General features: G+C 49.8%; 1 protein-coding gene across 1 annotated transcript; it reads right to left on the reverse strand.

Annotated features, from left to right (window-relative positions):
- Positions 1-4,799: 4,799 nt before the first annotated feature.
- Positions 4,800-6,007, reverse strand: OLIG1 (oligodendrocyte transcription factor 1). Its single transcript, XM_007964726.3, has one exon. It carries the CDS (start codon positions 5,891-5,893, stop codon positions 5,081-5,083), a length of 813 nt encoding a protein of 270 aa, XP_007962917.2. The 5' UTR covers positions 5,894-6,007; the 3' UTR covers positions 4,800-5,080.
- Positions 6,008-19,585: the final 13,578 nt, after the last annotated feature.

Here is a 19,585-nt window from a genome sequence, read left to right on the forward strand (position 1 = left end):
GCTTGCTCACTTTCTGAAACTCAAGTGACAAACCTGCAACCGTCAGAGGATCTCTCACAGCGGTGGCCTTGCCTCTGCCACTCCCTGTCACCGGTCTGGGCCTTTCTTGGGGCTAGGGGGCGAGGCTGCCGAGAAAGTTCAGGTGGCTCAACTACAGCCAGGTCAGCCAGCAAGGGATTGGTCCTGAGCCTATCTCTCCTGGATGCCACCAGCAAGGACAGACCACAGGCTGAGCAGAGAGCCTGGAAGAGACCAGAGCACTGAGATTTTCCATGGGGCAGAAGAACATGCTCAGCTCTGGGTGGGGACCTCCTGTTGGGGTTCCCATTCCCTATCTCACCAGAACAGAGCAAGGAAGCAGCCTGTGCTTCCCCAAAGCAGGCGCTAGTCCCTGGCATTGCTGCCTCTGACCACCTCTGTGGCTTTGACTATGGTTCCCGGCCATCCTGGGCCTCGGTTGCCTTATTCGGTAGGGAGAAAAGACAATGGATGATTTGCGAGTGCCTTTGCCTGCCAGCATCTGTGAGACTCAGATATGATTTGGTGTCTGAGGCCTTTGTCCCAGGTAGTGGCCTACCTGTGTGCTCTGTCCTCTGTGGTCACCGCAGAAGGCTGAGCATGGACATAAAATGCATTCTTTTTGCTTTCAATCAAGGCATTCCTGCCCCAGCCACCACCCACCACACACACACACACACACACACACACACACACACACACAAGTGTCATGCAGCCTGTGGAGTTTAAGGACTTGGAATATTCAGCTGCTAGTCCTGAGCTCAGAGCCTGGCCTCTCAACAGCAGCAGGAGGGAAAGGGGAACGTTTGCGGAGAGCTCCTAATCCCATGTGAGCAGAAAGAATGTGGCTTGGTTTCTTTTCAGGCATTTCAGCTTTTACGCTGGGCTTAGTTAAAAATGACAGAATGGGAACTTCTTAAGAATGATTTCCCAATGTCTCCATAAATAACGAGACTAGTTTGTGTGTAGGTTTCGAGGAAGATCTTGCTACTCCAGTTTTGCACTCTAACTGAATCTTACTTGGAAACAGTATTTCTAACATCTTTCCCCACAACTAAAATCTGCTGGATAAAAGTGAATTCATGGTTTTGAAAAACATGGCATTTTTCACCCCATTGCTTTGTGAGCCTACTTCAGTGAATGTGGTAAATGTGGTAATCTTATTGAGTATTTATTGTGTGTGCAGAAGAGGGAAGAGGCAGTGAAGAAGCAGGAAAATACCTTATAAGGGAAATATACTTTCCCAGTCAATGCACTGTATACCCAGCGAGCAAAAGCGTCAATTGAATGACTCTTCTCAACCATCACCTTGCTTTTGACGAGTTCATCAGGTATCTTTCTATGGCAGAAAGAAAAGCCCCTTTTTTCCTGGCTGGCTTCCTCAACACAACAGGAGGCTGCAGGGGGTCTAGTTAGCAGGCTGAGGCTCTCTTGTTCCCAGCCTCACCTGAGTACCTAAGCATTCAGGAAAGACCAAACACCTCAAAGCAGAGTGCAACATGGAAGCACTGTTGTTCATCATCTACACTTCAGTAAGTGGAAATATTTTCCATGATTGGAGAGGAGCCTCTTCCTCGAAGGAACCACTTACCCTCTAAGCTGTATATTTCACAAGGTTACAGTTTTATGCCTAGTGTCATCCGTTTTCCTTAGAGGAGAACATCTGTAAATAGACCATCACTGCGGGCTAGGCAAATCCCATCATGTATTTATTCTGCTCTCTGTTTACTGATTGCTCGCCTGGACTCCAATACATATAACAACGTAATTTCTCAGGGCCTTGTGAATTTCCCCATTAGGTTCAGTTTACTCTAATTGCCGGGACCTCACTTTGGTGGTTGGCTGGATGCAGGAAACTTCTTTGGCAGTGAGCCATTGTTTGGTTCCTTCTCATCTTGCTTCTGAGGTGTTAGAGTGCCTTTCTCCAAGAACCTTACTAAGACCCTCCCCGCTGTCCCAACCCCTTCAAAGACTAGCTTACACTTGTTCCTTCTGCACAAAGCCCACTCCGGCTAAAATCAAGTAAGGTGGGCAATTCAACTAGCTCCTTTGCTGGTGTGACATAGTACTGAAGATTTCTAAAAGCAGTTCCATGCCCTGGAACACACATGTCTAAGCTGAAACTCCGTGCATGCAGAACACACTGCCCTGCCATACACAGATGTTGAGCAGTCTGACTTTGCATTGTGGACACTGTATATAATTACCTTTTACCTCTTTCATCCTACAGGTCTCTTCAATGCTTGCTGGTACTATTTTTCAGGATGTAAACTCCTTACATAGAGCAAGTCTGCTAATCTTGCTTGGCACAATGGCCAAAAACACACTGCATGCAGGCAGATAAGTATTTTGATGGTACCCGAAACAGCCCCGTGTATCCTTGTTAAATTTATTTATAGCCTTTGACCTTTCTGAAAAGCATGATAAGCTATGGTTTTCTTGATTAAATAAAAAAAAAATCACACACATAGTGTCGCCTTTCCTATAAGGCATGGGCTGCTTGTTCCCATTTACAGGTAGAGATGAGCAGACCCATTTTCTGCCCTGTAGCTTTGTGCTTCTTTTAGAGAGGATGTCTGGAATGACAGTGGCATCTAGGTGCTGGTGTTGGACTGTGGGAGAAATTGTTTGTTTCTAATCCCTTAGAAGTATTTTTGTTTTAAGGAGAACCTGAATTGCTTTTGATTTCATTGATTTTCACTTTTTTCCCCCTGCCCCTTGCCAAGATATAAGGTAAGCAAGGACAGGTGTTGAATAAACAGAAGGCCAGAGTTTAAATCTACAGAATTTTTTATAAAAGCTGGTGACTTTGCTGGTGGCAATCTAGGAAGCACGAGAAATCCTCTTTTGGAATGAGTTCGTGCACCTTCTCCCATGCCCTCTCCTGACATCATAAGGAAATGGACACAGCATGGTAGCCAGGCAATGCCGTCTGTCCAGCCACCTCCCACCTCTTCCCCCACCTCCAAAGTGAGTGCTCATTTTCTCTAAATGAGACACCAACATGGATGAAATTGAGTAAGTCTCCGGGTTTTCTTTAATTTTCATCAGGTAAAAGGGGACACTACTTCTCTACTACTCCCCTGCATTAAACAGTGGTTGAGTTTCATTAATAACTATGCAGTGTTTCAATACTGCAATGTGAGCAGGTCAGCCTTCCAAGTTCTTCTTAACAGCACCAAACAGACAGACGAGCTTTCTTGTCCTCTCAGGTGAAGACAATTCCAACCTGATTTAAATGATAGGGTAGGTGGGTGCAGCAGCGGGAAGCTCATACTTGTGTGGTGTTAAGCTTCTGTCCAAGGATATAGAAAAGGTGGCTATCCCAGAAAGATGTTGAGCTACAATTTTATGATAAAGATATTGCTTAACCCATTTTCCAGGGGATGAAGTTGTAGTTAAAAGAGACCTATGCCTGAAGCTTGGCAAAGAATGAATTCCTGGAATTGCCTCTCTCCCTTCTCCATTCCATTCTCTATCCCACCCACCCACTTACCTACAATCCTCACGTTTCCCACGGATGCCTGAACTTGAACTACAGTTGCCTGTTCATTGGATTATTTTACAAATCAGGAAGTCACGTTTTAAAACGTGGGACCCCGATCATTTGCCAACCTACCTTCACCCCGAGGTTCTAAATCCACTAGGATACAAGGACTTTTTTATTACCAAACAAATCAGGCAAAAAATGTTAAAAAATCAGACTTTAAATGTTTTATTTTGTTGATTCTGTACAGCGTCAGGAAACAAGGTTAGAAGTAAAATAAAAGTGCCAATTAAATTCAGCTGCTACCAACAACCAAAACCTTAAACGTAGAAACAAATCAAAGCAAACTGCGGAAAGGTGATAGCATAACCTTGGGTAAAGGAATTTGTTAACATCTGTAACAAATCGAAACTGATTACGTATGTAGCTCTTCAACTGCAAGACCGCGAGGAGGAAGACTTGCGGGCCGCGCTGGTCAAGGGCCCGGCCCGCTAAGGAACAGCGGAAAGCGCCTTCCCGCCGTCGCCACCGCAGCTGGGATCCACCGAGCAGCGGGCGGTTCAGGGCTCCCGGTCCTCCTGCGTGTCTTTTAATGAGAACGTTAATTAGCGATCTTGACAGGACGGCGACTGTGAAACGCCTGGTTACTTATTTTAGTAAATCGGGAACACTGCGTGCAAGGCGGTTGGTTTTCGTTTTTAAGCAAGCTTAAATGTTGGTTACGCTACTTTTGGGGAAAGGGAGGCAAAAGGTGAATCTCGAGTTCTAAGTTGCCTTCTAAGAAACCCCCAGGATTCAAGAGCGAAAACTCTCTGCGACAAAACACTGGTTGCGCGAGTGTTAAATACAGTTCTCCAAACAGCTGGTCTACAAAAGCGGACCCAAGTCCCAACCCAGCGCATCCTGCGTTGTCCTCGCCCCTACCCACCGCACCCGGACGCTGACCACCTGTCCGCCGAGGGTCCGTCCGTCTGCCACGTCCCAGACCGTCCGCACCGCCTAACTGGTCTTTTTCTGCCTCTTGAGGTCCGGCAGCCTCCTTTGATAGGACCTGGCCGGCGGGAACAAGGGCGCCCGTGGCCTCTGGCCGAGGAGAAGGAAAAGAACCCTCCCTCCGCCCCCGCCGCTGCTCGAGCGCAGCCCCTAGTACTGAGAGCCGGAGTGCTCAGCTCCGGGGAGGTCACGCTCGGGGATGGCCTCTCGCCGCACCCAGGGCGCGCCAACCACGGCATGGCGCCCTCAGTTCTACATCGGCCCCGCGAAGCGCGGAACTCCAGGGACAGGGAGAGAGATGTGCTGGGTGAGTGATGTGCTGGCTTTAGAGCCTAAAGCCGCTGGAACCGACCCAGAACCCCAAACAGCCCCGAGGCGCCATCGAACAACCGCTCCGGTCCCTTTAACTTCCCAGGGGTGGGGGCGGGGAAGGGGGTGCCCGACAGTCCCTTCCTCTGGACTGGAAGGTTCGAAATGCTCTCCTTGTTCGGCCTCGCTCTCCCTGACGCAGGGAGCAGGGGCGCGGAGAAGCTGAGCGGAGGGACGCCGGGCCGAGGTCGCGCCCCAGGCTCAGGCTGGCCCTCACTTGGAGAACTGCGCCTGCACGGCGGCCAGGCCCAGGCTGGCCGGGACCAGGTGCGGGAACTTGCACACGGCGCAGGTGCAGAGGCCGGGGCCGCCTGTGCCGCCGCCGGGGAGCGCGAACTGGCCGCATGGCGGCTCGTCCAGCGCCAGAGACAGGTACTTGGCGGGGCGCAGCGCATCGGGGGGTCCCACGGCGCCGGGCGCCAGCAGCACGGAGCCGGGCGCGGCGGCGAGCAGGGGCAGCCCGGCCAGCAGCAGGCGCGGCGCGGCGGGCCCGGCGCCCTCGCCCAGCGCGCGGCGCAGCTCCTGCAGCGAGCTGCCCAGCAGTAGGATGTAGTTGCGGGCGAGCAGCAGCGTGGCGATCTTGGAGAGCTTGCGGCCGGGAGCGCCCTGGCAGTGCGCCGCTGAGTAGGGCAGGATGACCTCGCGCAGCGCGTCCATGGCCAGGTTCAGGTCCTGCATGCGCTTCCGCTCGCGGCTGTTGATCTTGCGCCGCAGCTGCTGCTGCTGCTCCTCCTTGGCGTCCGGCCGGGCGCTGCCGCCCGCGTGCGCGCCGGACCCAGGCCCGGGGCCTGGAGGCTCGGCCGGCGCCTCCGGCTTCTCGCGCGCAGCCTTGGGGAGGAGGGGGGCCGTCGTGGAGGAGGAGGAAGTGGAAGAGGTGGTGGAGGAGGAGGAGGAGGAGGAGGGCGGCTGCCTATAGCCCACCAGCTCGTAGAGGGAGGCCCCGAGCTGCACGTCTCCGGGCCGCTGTGGCCGCAGCATGGTCCCGGGGGCCGCGTTCACGCGCGCCTGGGAAACCGCATAGTACATCTGGGAGGCGGTGGGGGCGGCCAAGGACGCACTTCAGGAACGCCCCGGGGTGGGCCCGTCGGCAGGCCGCCCCTCCCAGCGGACCTGCGCTTGGGGAGCCGATGGTGGGGCCCTGGCCCGCGCCCTACCCCTTTAAACCCGGCTTGGGAACCTGCGGGGCAGCGGGCGGCGGGGCGCAGCCAATGGAGGCGCGAGGCCGGGCGCAGCCGCGTGTTCATTGGCTGCTTGCGCCGGGGCCGCGCGGAGGTGCGGCTGGCACCGCTCTAGGAGGTTATTGTGAGCGCCTGCGCCAGCGGCGCGGGACAGGCCCACTGAGTGGAGTAAGGGCACCTTTTCAGGCAAGCGGGGCTGTTGAAGGAGGACTGGTCGCACTGGTCAGGCTGCAACTCACGTGCCTTCCTCCAGCAACTGTCTACTCAAAAACAACCTCCCCCATACTTTTTTTTTTTTAAACTGTGATCACCTATTCATAACATAAAATTTACCATCTTGTTTTTAGACTACTGTTTAGTAATGTTATATACGTTAGTGTGCACATTAAATTGATTTAAATTAAATTCACATTGTTGTACAACCAATCTCCAGAACTCTTTTCAACTTGCAACCCTGAAACTCCACCCATTAAACAACTCCCCACTTCCCCTCCCCCAGCTCCTGGAATTCACCCTTCTTTTCTGTCTCTATGAATTTGTTTTACTCTAGGTCCCTCATATAAGTAGAATCATACAGTACTTGTCTTTTAGCGACTGATTTCTTTCACTTAGCATACTGTCTTCGAGGTTTATCTATGTCCGAGCATGCATCAGAAGTTTCTTCCTTTTCAAGGCTGAATAATATTCCAGTATATGGATATACCACATTTTGTTCATCCATTCATTCATGGATGGACATTTGGGGAGCTTTTGGATGTTGTGAATTATGCTGCTATGAACATGAATGTATCTTTTTTTTTTTTTTTCCTTAAAATACATAATTTCCTGCCAGGTTCAGGTCGCTAAATTTCTGGACTAAATGACAAGTAGTGTTAGGATGGTTCCTCCCTGCCACTCCCAACCTCCTTCCCCATCCTTCTGATCGAAAAGTCTTTAGGGACAAAGGAGTCTTTGGGTCGGGTTTCTCTCCTCCCCAAAAGGGATGGTCTATCAGCAACGTGACATTTGCTTAAGCAAAAGTCACTCGGAAATTGGCCTCTTATTAGAAACAAAACAAAACACCCACATAGTCCTATCGGTTGAGGGTGGGAATGAATCATTTTATTTGCCAAATAAAAGAGCATTACTTGGTGTCTATGGGCATTTTCTACCCCCGGCATCAGTACGTGCTACCACAACTTGTCAATGTCCTGGGGAAGAGGGCATTTTGGCATCTAAACCTCTACCATCCAATATGCCTATTTAAATGTAAATGAATGAAAATAAAATGAAGTTAAAAATTGAGTTCTCCAGTTGCACTAAAATTACTTCAAGTGCATAGTCCTCACAGGTGCTAGTGACTGTCTACTGAACAGCACAGATACAGAACATTTCCATCTTCACAGAAAATTCTACTGGAGAGCACTAATTTAGAGTATGACAGAAGGAAAATGAGCCTCCTCCACCGTGGGGCTCTTTGGTGTGAGAAGAGAGATGCGATTGAAGGGCCTGTCCATTCCCAACAGGGGAGCTCATCTCTGCTCTAGGAGCTGGTGCCTGTGCTTGATGGTTTCAGGGCTGCTTTGTTCTGGTTTTCTTCCACCAATATTTGCCACATGGGTTCACTCTGATCTTTGCCTCTGACCCCCAGCTCTGCATGTAGCATCCTGCTTATGCCTGAGGTTTAGCTCCAACCTTGCTTTCTTCTGGAAGCCTTGGTAATTTCTCCTCTTCCTCCTTTCATGACTCTTGGCAAACCATTGATAGGATTTCTTCATAGCCTAGATTGTGTTATGTGGATACCATCTCTGCATTTGGCTATGATTTTTTTACAGTAGGGACCACCTGCTCATTTCTGCATCCTCCTGAAGCCTACCATAGTGCTTGGCACTTACTGTGTGTCCTGGAGTTCTCTAAGGATGGTCTGAAATCTCCATTAGCTCAGAGTCTCATCCCTTAAACGCACAAACTCCTGACAATGCTCTAACCCAAGCATTTTCCTAAAGATTTTATAGACAGGCAAGGAACCTGGTAGGGCTTCCTGCCTCTCAGGGGGGCCTGGCCTGACATGGACATGGCGCTGGGGGCCCCACTTTGGGAGAGAGAGGGAAGCCTTGGCAGGAAGGGGCTGAGTGCTTAAGCAGAACCATACTAAGCAGGAAGGAGAGAGAGAGACCAAGGGAATAGTCTTGAATGTTTCAAGCAATTAAGTTTAACGCCTCACTGATCATTTCGCCTTCGGTTAAGCAGCTTGCTTTCAAGTCATTTTTACAGACACTTTCACGTTTGGTTCTCACGGGGCCCCTGTGAGTTGGGCATTTTTGATCCCTTGCTGTCCATGATATAACTGAGGCTCCCAGAAGGCAATTGATTGCTCTGTGCCTTCAGACAGGACAGGCAGAGCTGCCCCACCAAGGACTGGCTTCCTGAATTCCCTCCAGCAGAACCAGGCTTCCAAGAAGCCCAGGAAGGGGCCATGATGGGGCGGATTGGGGACTGGGTGTAAGGATGGAGGCCAGACTAGACCGTGCCAATATTGTTGAGTTCGTGGGTTCCAGCCATGTTCCCCAAGAGAGTGTCCCCAGAATCCTGCCACCATAAACCCTGCTCCAGCCTCTCTGGCAATGCCCACCCTCTCTTTCAGGATCCTCTGTCCTGTAGCTGAGATGCCAGATTGGGGCCCTGGTGACCTCCTCCTCTGGCTTCCTCCCCTGCACACAGCCTAGGTGGGGCCCCTAGGATCTTACCCTGCCAGCAGGAAGAGGAAGTGAATGGGGAAGATAAAATCTAAAGCCTTGGCCAGAGTTGCCTAACTTGTACCCTCCCCATTTCCTACCCACAGGAAGGGGCACCCAGGAATCAAAGAGATGGAAACACACACATGCTGCTTTCCCCCCCCCAGAAGCACCCCTCTTTCCTGTGGGTGTCCCTGAGGGTTTTCTTTAGACCTAAGTCTCACCTCATCTCCTCCTTGGAAAACTTATCTCTCCCCCAGCCAAGGATACTGTCAACTGGATATGCTGTGTATTTCAGTGCCTTGGTAGAGGGCCCCAGAAGAGGGTACTGGGTGGCCATCCAGCTCCAGCCTGGGCACGGGATTTGGGGCTGGTTGGAGCTGGTGACTTGGATGGTCCCTTGTGCCAGGCTGAAGCAGTGGCATGCAAAGCGTGACAGCTGGCAAGGGCCAGCCAGTTACTGTGGCCGCTGGCACGGGCCCCAGGGGCTGTCTCAAGGGGAGGCAGCTGCTGTGGCCTCCCACATTGAGGACATGCTTGAGGAGCAACTTGTGTCCACCATAACAACCGCTCTTGTCTTTGCCTAAAGGGGGTTGTGTGTGTGTGTTGGTGATTCCTTTCACTTTGCAGAGGTGTGTGCCTCAGATTTCCTTTTACTTGTGTAGAAACTTAGTGTCTCCTGTCCATTTCCCCGTCCCTGCCACCTACTCTTGCTTTGGGTCAAGAAGCTTGGACCTTGGAAATGGCAGACTGGGGACTCAAAGCCTCTGTGATATGTGAGTGTGTTTCAGATGTAGCACCATCCCTCTCCTCTGTAAGAACGGAGATGGGGTGTACTGCTGTGAAGCCGCCTGTCGTCCTGTGCAAAACTGTCCTCTTGCAGAAAGCCAGCAGAATGTAAACAGTTGGTTGCTAAAATATGCTGCATAGCTGGCTAGAGCTTAGACCTCTAATGGAATAATGAGGTTCACTTTTTAAAGGGCTACTTACTTCTAAGAAGGTCAATATTCTCTGGAAAGTTTAAATTACCCAGTAGGGGTTGATATTCACACTGTCTCTAGGAGAAGTGGCGGCCTTGTCCATTGTTTGCCCTGTATCAGTGCCCCCCGTCCCATCCAAGTATAACTCTTCCTGGAACACAAAAGTCAGGGAAGGAGCTGCAGAGAGTAGCCCTTACCTTTGTTCTAGATTTCTCCTTTCTGGGTAGAGGAGAGTAGTAATAGAGAGGAAATGGGGAAGAGTAGATGGATTATGCTTTGATAGTTGTTCTTGGACAGGGAGGACTCCTTAGGGAAACTTGATCCCATCTCATCTGGGACCAGCTCGCCAGAGTCTCAGTCACACTTAGAAACAGTTCAGGTTAAATAAAGATTCCTGCTGGGAAAATGTGAAAGAAAATGAGTTTTGTTCACTTTGACAGAGAATACAAGTTAAACAAGTTGTTGTAAACTGACACAGTGTTTATTGTTACTTACAATGTTGCGTAGTTGTTGTGTACAATGCAATATATTGTCACAGTTGTCTTTATTTCCAATGTGGAAGGACATAGGCAGTAATACAGTGTTCTTGGTTCTGATGACAGCACTCAAGATTATCAAATGTCATGGGTTGTGTTTTGCAAATATTATAAGAAGGTTTATTTTATTTTTAATAAATGGCATTTTAGCTTAATAAAGTTTACTACTTAAGGTTATTTCTGAGCCTAAATTTGTCCTGCGATGTGTGTGTGTGTGTGTGTGTGTGTGTGTGTAAAAGTTAAGAAAAAATAGGAAAAGAAATTACCAACTGTGTATTTTGGGGGGGGTTCCTTTTAATTAAAAGGTTTTTTTTGTTTGTTTGTTTTTCCTGAGACAGAATCTCACTGTGTCACCCAGGCTGGAGTGCAGTGATGCGATCTCACTCACTGCAACCTCTGCCTCCCAGGTTCAAACAATTCTTGTGCCTCAGCCTTCCAAGTAGCTGGGATTATAGGTATGTGCCACCACGCCCAGCTAATTTTTTGTATTTTTAGTAGAGACAGGGTTTCACCATGTTGGCCAGGCTGGTCTGGAACTCCTGACCTGAAGTGATCCACCCGCCTTGGCCTCCCAGAGTGCTGGTATTACAGGCGTGAGCTACCACTCTCAGCCTAATTAAAAATCTTGATCTAGCTTTTGGTGACATAGTTCAAACAGATGGGCATGGCCTCTCTCCCCACACGACACGCACACACCCAGAATGACCTAACAAATGTGGAAATCTACATTGATTCTGTGAGCACCAAACAATAAAATTCTATACATTGCTAATAAACATGCATTTTAATATCTCTGACTGTATATGTGAAAAGAACTATTCTTTATAAGAAGTTTCACATAATTATCGTGAAATGCATTCCAAAAGAGAAGTGCATCCTTTGTTTTATAGATGTTCAGAGAGAGTTTCTGCCACATCAAAACTTGAAAGCAGGTTGGTGGATGTGAGACAGAGAGATGGAACGTAACTGACAGAGGTTCGCAGAGGGAGTGTGATAAGAATAACCGTGCATGAAGATATGGATATTAGCACATGCTACTTGGAGTCTGTAGAGTTGGTTTGGGGCAAAACAAAAATATCCTCTGAGCCTCCCTGAAGGTAGTAGCTGAAGCCAAATGTTTCCAAGGCTCACACTGATACAATAAAAAGAGACAATTTGCTTGGAAGGCTGTGGCTAATTTATAACACAATGTCCAATGTCATGGTTAGTTTTGTTGCAAAAATTTGGCAGTTTAACCCAGAGTCTCAGGCAGCCTGAAAAGATGCGAGCGGTTCTGGCCGCAGCATCTCTGGCTTGCTGGATGTTCCGAATGGTTCAAACAAGCCCTTTCATAGAGACGCGGGGCCAAGTGCGCTCAAAGGAATGAGGGAAACAAAGGTGGCTCTGAAGTCATTTCCCCGCACTGGGTCCAGCCATCCGGTTTCACTCCTTCCCCATTGAACCGGCAGAATGCAACAGGAAGAGCGGGGATGAAAGAGAACAAACAGGCCGATGTGTTTGGGGAGAGAATGGAGAGAGGCCGGGGCGCTGAGCTGCTAAACTTTTTCATTCTAGGTTTTCAGAAAGGGGTGAATGATGAATTATAGAAACCTGAAAGGTAATAAAATATGGGTCACTGAAGCGTTGAGGCCAAGTTCCTAAAACACCTGCAGAGGCAGAAGGTTCTGGAAGTCAGTGCAGCCCCACAGTCGCCCGGGCAGACACCCTGCCCGAGACACAGAAGGGGACTGTTCACAAGCTCACCTGTTGTTTTCCCGTTGGCTCCCGGTCCTTCCCCGTCTGTAAGAGCTGATGGCTGGATCTGACTCCAGATTAGACCACCAGGGGAAAAAGAAAGGCCGTGTGAAGACTTCCCAGGGTGCAGTTAAGGAGACCGGAGCTCCAAGGCCACCACCTTTTTCTCTCGGAGGCGCTCTGACCTGGAAATATTAACTCAGTGGTGAGGACTATCCAAGTTAAACATGCAAATCGTCTTCCCTACAATATTCTAAGGCTTTTCTGCTCAAAGACATGGCCTATTTATGTCTTACAAAGAAGAGTCCTGATCCTCAGATTGGGGATAAGAACAGCTATACTCATCTGGACCTCAATTTCCTCATCACTAGAATGGGAATAATAATATTTATCTCCTAGGGTTGTTGCAAAGTTGAGAAGGAAATGTAAGAGACGGCCAGGTGCAGTGGCTCACCCCTGTAATCCTAGCACTTTGGGAGGCCAAGGTGGGTGGATCGCTTGAGGTCAGGGGTTCGAGATCAGCCTGGGCAACATGGCGAAAACCCATCTCCAGGAAAAATACAAAAATTAACCAGGTGTGGTGGCATGTACCTGTTGTCCCAGCTACTTGGGAGGCTGGGGTGGGAGGATTGCTGGAACCTGGGAGGCTGAGGATGCAGTGAGCCATGATCACACCACTACACTCCAGCCTGGGCAACAGAGCGAGACCCTGTCTAAAAGAGAGAAAGAGGAAAAGAAAGAAATGTAAGTGAGATGTCCCACCCAGAGCCTGGCACATAGCAGTATCTCAGTAAAATGATTAATAGTAGCTAATGTTTATTGAGTACTTGCAATATACCAGGCACATAGCTAATACAACCTCTGAACCTGACTCCTCCCATGTATTAGAGTGCAGGCTCTGTGGTGAGACCCTTGGGGCTCCAGCTGAGCCCTGTCACTTACTTCATTCATGGTTTCCATTCAGACTAATGCAGCGTCCCAGCTCTGTTTGTGTAAGTGTGTGCCTTCTCTGCATCCAGCATATGCGGTTTCCAGACCCTTCTGTCCCTGGGCTCGCTGAATACCCAGGATGTTCCACTCATATGACCCTGTTTCAGGGATGCCATCCTGGACACACTAAGCCAAAATCCAGCAAAAACTTGCTAAAGAAATTGTAGCTGAGCACAGTGGCTCACACCTGTAATCCCAGCACTTTGGGGGGCCAAGGCACGCGGATCACCTGAGGTCAGGAGTTCAAGACCAGCCTGGCCAACATGGTGAAACCCCATCTCTACTAAAAATACAAAATTAGCTGGGCATGGTGATGGGCACCTGTAATCCTAGTTACTCAGGAGGCTGAGGAAAGAGAATCGCTTGAGCCTGGGAGGTGGAGGTTGCAGTGAGCCAAGATCACACCATTGCACTCCAGCCTGGGCAACAGGAGTGAAACTCCTTCAAAAAAAAAAAAAGAAAGGAAGGAAGGAAAGAAAGAAGGAAGGAAGGAAGGAAGGAAGGAAGGAAGGAAGGAAAGAAGGAAGGAAAGGAAGGAAAGAAAGGAAAAGAAATCGTAGAGATGGGAGCTCAGTGTGCTCCTAGACACCCTTGGAGAGAGAAAGCTGTCATGCCAGCTTTGAGGCCAGGCTACCTGCGTTGGAATCCTGGCTGCCTTACTTGTTAACCGTGTGACTTGGGAAAAGATGCTTACCTGTCAGTACCTCAGTTTCCTCTATCTGCAAAACAAGAATGAAAATCAAATTTATCTCCTAGGAGGGTGGTGATTGAGTGAGGTGGTATCTGTAAGGCACTGAGAACGTGAGGACAGCGTTAGCTGTCATTATCATTTTACCAAGCCTTGTTATGAGTTGACTGTGTCCCCCAAATTCATGTTGAAGTCTTGACCCCCAGTCCTTCAGAATGTGACCTTACTTGGAAATAGGGTCATTGCGGAGGTAATTAGTTAAGATGAGGTCACTAGGGTAGGCTTCTAATGCAACATGACTGGTGTCCTTATAAAAGGGAGAAATTAAACACAGACACTCATACAGTGAGAACTCCATGTGAAGATGAAGGCAGAGATTGGGGTGACACTGAGATCAGGGTGACCCCTGCAAGACAAAGAAGCTCAAAGATCGCCAGCAAACTCCAGACGCTGAGGAGGGCCTGGAGCAGATCATCTCTCACAGCCTCAGAGGAAACCACCCTGCCGACCCCTTGACCTTGGACTTCTGGCCTCCAGAACTGGGAGGCAGGACATTTCTGTTGTTTAAGCCACCCAGTCTGTGGCACTTTGTTGATGTCAGCCCTGGCAAATAGATACAGCCTCTGAGCCTCACTCCTCCTATGTGTTAGAGCACAGGTCTGCAGTGAGTCCCCCAGGGCTCAAACTTAGCCCTGCCACTTCCAAGTTTATGAACTCGGGCGAGCGACTCAACTTCCGTGTGCCTGAGTTAATTCACCTGTAAATGAGGCTCATAATGACACTCAACTCACAAGAGATTTTTAAAGCAAGGATCCGATGTCATGTTCGCTGTTCTGTGTAGCTTATTTTGGTGATTTCTGGGGACCTGGAGTCTGAAGGCAGAACTCTGCTCTAGGTTAGATTACCTGGGGGTCTTGTTCAAGTGCAGATTCTCATTCAGTGGGTTTGAGTGGGGGTTGAGATTCTGTTTTTCTTTTCTTTTTTTTCTTTTAGAGACGGGGTCTTGCTGTGTTGCCCAGGTGGGAGTGCTGTGACTATTCATAGATGTGTTCATAGCTCACTGCAGCCTCAAACTCCTAGGCCCAAGTGATCATCCTACCTCAGCCTCCTGAATAGCTGGGACAAGGGGTGAACAACAAGACACCTGGGGTATTTTTAATAAGCTCGTAGATGAAGCTGATGCCGGTCAGAGGACCACACTTCAAGTAGTGAATAGTGAGGGCCAAGATGACCTAAGCAGGTCCCATCAGGGATCATGAGACTGAATTTGAATTTTACAAGAAACCTTCTTTCCATATCCATGTCACTTAGGCACATGAATATTTGATGGAGTGCCCAGCCATGCTTAAGGAAGCAGCAAAGTCGGCTTTGGAGAAAACAATGAGGAAACGATCAGGGGCGGATGTCCTGCCTTTCGGGAGGGCTGCTCATTGGTGATGGGGACAGATTCAGAAGAGCCTGAGACCTCGGATCGGTCCTGCCCCTGGGAGAGGAGGTGGATGGATGACATGTGGTGGGTGTGTGATCACCTGGAATGGGGCAGGGTGAAGAAGCCATGTGCCTGGAACATGGGCCAAGCCGATTCTTCTGTCTGACCTTGGCTCCAACTGTTCCTTCTGCCTGAAGCTTCCCTCCAGGTCTTCTCAATGTTGAGGTCTTAGTGAAAATGTGAGCCCCCAAAGAGACCTTCTCAGACCACCCAACCCAATGGCCACCCTCCCAGTCAGTTACTCTGTGGCCACTCCTCTCTGCTTTATTTTCCTCTTGGCACTCAGCAGCAGCTAAAGCCACCTCAGCACCTACTTGCCTACTTGTTTGTATGTGACCGTTCCTCCCGCTCTAGAGGCTTCCATGAAAGCCCTGTTCTCAGCTGGATCCCTGGTGCTTGGACAGAGTTGATCCCCGAGTAGCTGCTTAATAAGGACTTGGATGAATGAGTGAAGAGGAAGAATCTAGATTGACTGATCAAAGACCTCTGACCCATTCAGGGGACTTCGGTCAGTCATCTGCTGTGGTGCAGAGCCCTGTTCCAGGCCCTTGGAGAAAGTGTGGGCTCCCTGCCTTCTAATCATTTGTAATCTGTTTGGGGATATGAAGGATGCCTAGGTGAACATCTGCCTAGCAATATCAGGTTACCACGAAAGGCCAAACAGTGGTATGGACGAGGGGTGAAGCCTCTGTGTTAGTGCTGGGGGTGGGGGGGTCATCGGAGCTGCTGTAAACCTGAGCACACATATGCACTAGTAGATCTTATTAAAATGCAGAATCTGGAGTCTGGTTCAGTGGGTTGGGGTGGAGCCCAAGGTTCTTCATTTTGATAAAGTACCCGGGTGGTACTGATGCTTTGGTCCGAGGACCACAGTTTGGAGGACAGCAAGGCTTTACTTTTGAGAGCTGGGTGAAGGAGAGGTTGTTGGCAGCTGAAGTGTCTTGGAAGGGGTTTGATAAGCAGAAGGAATGGGTGGGTTGGGGGGCTGAGAAACGGACAGGCAGAGAGGCAGAGTCACGAGACCATTATGTATGGAATAGAGAACGGGAACAGGATAGAAGGACAAGCGAGGAGGTTGGGGGAAAGGAAGGGGTAAAATAGGAAAAATTCCCCAGCCACAGCCACTGTGATCTACACCCTCCCTGCAGTCTTCTGTTTTTAATAGCAGTTTCTAGAAGGATTGAGACACTGGTGCATTGCCTTCCTCTGGTCTGTCAATCAGTCAGAACGTGTTTTCAGAAATGTTGCAACCTGAGATTTCCCAACAGGTGTTGGACAGGGGCAGAGCTAGCTCAGCAAAAGAGGCTGCTTTGAAGTCCAGGTTTGCGGGTGCATGCTCTGCAGCAGAGGTCTGTGGTCACCTCTAACCAGCTGTGATGGAGATGTTTCCTGCAGAGGAATAGCCCCACACTTTTTTTCTGCAAACCACTTTCACATCTGTTATCTCATTTTAGCCTTACGGAACTCCTATGGGGTTGGGCAGACAACTGTTTGTGTTGCAGATGAGGAAGCTGAGGCCAGCCCAGTAACACTTGATGCAGGGCCCTGGCTAAGACAGACAGGAAAGAATTGTTCTCGTGAGTCCCTTACACTGTGCCTCTTGCCTCGGTGCTCGTACATGTTAACATATACAGCAGGATTGGACACCCGCAGTTCTTTGATCAGAAAAACCTTCCCAGGAAGTTTGCAGAATGATGATCTCTTGATCACTAGAATTTTCTTGCCAGGATGGGATGCAGTCCAGCCTCATGGTGCTAGAATATTCTAGAATCTCCCCAGGGTGGGCTTGGCCTCCCATCAACTCCCCGCTGATGGGAGGGAAAGCGGTGCAGCTGTGGCAACTGGCACTGCTTCCCACATTGCATGGAGACTAAGGTCAGAGTCAATTTCATGCTCCTTCCTCCCCTATTATGACCTTCATTATCCTGGCGCATGGCAGCTGCTTGTCTCCAAATGAGGAGACAGGAAGTATTATATCACTATTAATAACATTTAAGAAGAGCAATAACACTATTATTAACTCCCGTGATTCTTCCCAATTTGAGTGGTGGATGCTTTTAAGTTCTGCAGAGCGTTTAGGGCAAGTTTTCCTTTGCTTTACCAGACCAGGGACTTGCCTGCATTGTTGGACTCTTGCCAACAGAGCAGGATTCATGTGCCCTGTATCAAAGGGAAGAACTGAGGTAGCCGCCCCTCTTCATGTCTAAAATTCTGCAGTGCTGAGAGTATCAGAAATCAGTATTAGCCTGGATCAAAACCGTGTCTCTGCCAAGGACAGGAGATTCCTGGTGCCCCCTGCCCTGGGCTGGGTTCCAGCTGGCTGGGTCACCCATCACTGGCTGCTTCTTGGTTTCATCTGTTTCAGGCCCTCCCTGCTCTGAGCTGGTGGAACCCAATGGGGCACAGGGGGATGGCTGCTGCTGGAGAGGCTTGCTGGGATGCTCTCGGGATACAGGTTTTTTGTCACTCCCCAGCCCCGCCTTTATTGCCGCCTCTCAGCCCATCTGCAGTAGTATGGGTTCAGGATACCTTCATGGGCCTCTGGAGGTTTGCACTGTAAACACACTCAACAGACAACCCCAGCTCCCCATTTACTTCTCTCTCCAGCATCCACTACCCATGTTAAGTTTTGCTCTTTCCACCCTTTTGCCTTTCCAATCTCTCTGGCTCCTCCCTGTGTTATTACGCATATTAATTCAGCACAATCCTGGCCCCAGCCCCCAGACCCATCCCCCTGCCCACCAGCTAACAGAACTCACCCTCTTCCGAAGACACATGTTTAACTTAGCGTACTCTTGCGACTCATCATTCTGTTCCAGTCAAAAGCAGTGCTTTTTCTAAGAGGACTTCTGGTGAATGACTTCTCTATGTCTTATTAATCGTAGACGCTGACTACAGCCCAGAGAAAGGGAGGAATCGTGAGCTGGCGACAGCCCACATTGTGCCCACTTTGTTGGCTCTTCAGCTGTTCACACCGAGCCTCCTTCCCCGGCCTCCCCCAGCACTGTACTGTAGACGGGTTCTCCACCCTGGCCAAGAACTCCTGGGCGGGCCTCTGAGCCCACCCATTTCCCACACTGCTCCCTGTTCTTACCCTCCCTGCTGTCTTGTTCTGGAAGCCATATGGATGTTGCAAATATCCCCGATGCTGAGGCTACACCTTGGTTGCATGTGTGTGGGAGACTGTGTGCCAAGTGGGGAAAGGACTGATCATCCAGATTACGGCCCGATAGTGGATGCCTGGTGCCTCCTGTTCTCTGTGGTCACGGTTGGAATCAGAGCTGCCCCTGAATGCTCCGACTCAGCCACCTGCCCTGGGCCTGGACTGCAGAGACCCCACTCGGGCCCTGACTGGCTGTGCCCCTTTCCATGGCTGAGGAGTATTCAGGACCATGGGGACCGGTCCACCCAGAGCTTGCCCCGTCCTGTGCACGTGCACGAGGCCTGCAGCACAAGACTAGGGGTGCGGAGAGGAGAGGGATGGGATACGGGCCATGGGGCCTCATTTCTCTTCTTTCTCCTGCGTCTCACAATATTCAGAGTAGCCTCATTTGACCCTTCAGTTTTTCCTTTCTTCTGGATAAATGACCAATATCCAAGCTTCCCCTAATATACACAGGAGGAGACCACGCTGGCTTCAACTCCGAACAAAATGTAAATCAGGCAGGTTGTCTGTTCTCTTTTGAAAGCCTTTGTAGCTTTCTAACACACTGAGAATTAAATCCAAGGGCCCAAAAGGTTCTACCCAACCTGACCCCTGAGCTTTTGGGTTTTTGGAAGCAGTGGCCGTATTAGAAGTCAGATGGTCTTGCTTGGGGCTACATTGTGAGAGAGAGAGAGAGAGAGAGAGAGAGAGAGAGAGAGAGGCCTTGAGACGGCACAGGGGTGGGGTGGGGGGAGGGTCTGTCTGCTTCTCAGACTCCTTGTCCTGCCCCTTCTCCATCCCTGCTCCCAGCCCCAGCACTGCAGTTACCTTGCTCCAACTGCACAGGCCCCATGGACCTTTCTGCATCACCCCAGCCTCGCTCCTGCCTCTGCACCTTTGCTCTTGCAGTTTTCTGTCCTTGGACCACCTGTCCTGCAGAGCCTCGGGGTGTTCACACTTCTCCAGGTTTCTCCTCCAAAGTCATCTTATCTGAGCTGCCTTCCCTGCCCCAGTATCCATGTAGTAACCATCCTTTTTCCCTGTAAGCTTTGCTTTCTTTCCAGCCTCAAATTATATGGTAAATATTCTTGTCCCCAGGGCCTAGGACTGTGCCTGGGACATATAAAGTCCAGGATAAGTACTTGTTGAATGAATGAAAATCCAGCCATCAGGAGTTATTAATTACCTTCAGACTGTTTGGCTGCATAAAGAGAAATCTCCACCACACATCTTTATTTTTTATTTTCCATAGAGATGGGGGTCT

The sequence above is a fragment of the Chlorocebus sabaeus genome, chromosome 2 (genome assembly GCF_047675955.1).
Source record: "Chlorocebus sabaeus isolate Y175 chromosome 2, mChlSab1.0.hap1, whole genome shotgun sequence".
Taxonomy (NCBI): Eukaryota; Metazoa; Chordata; class Mammalia; order Primates; family Cercopithecidae; genus Chlorocebus; species Chlorocebus sabaeus.

What these genes read in the sequence shown, in the direction of transcription:
- OLIG1 (XM_007964726.3), bottom strand. Translation starts at nt 5,893, where the DNA reads ATGTACTATGCGGTTTCCCAGGCGCGCGTGAACGCGGCCCCCGGGACC.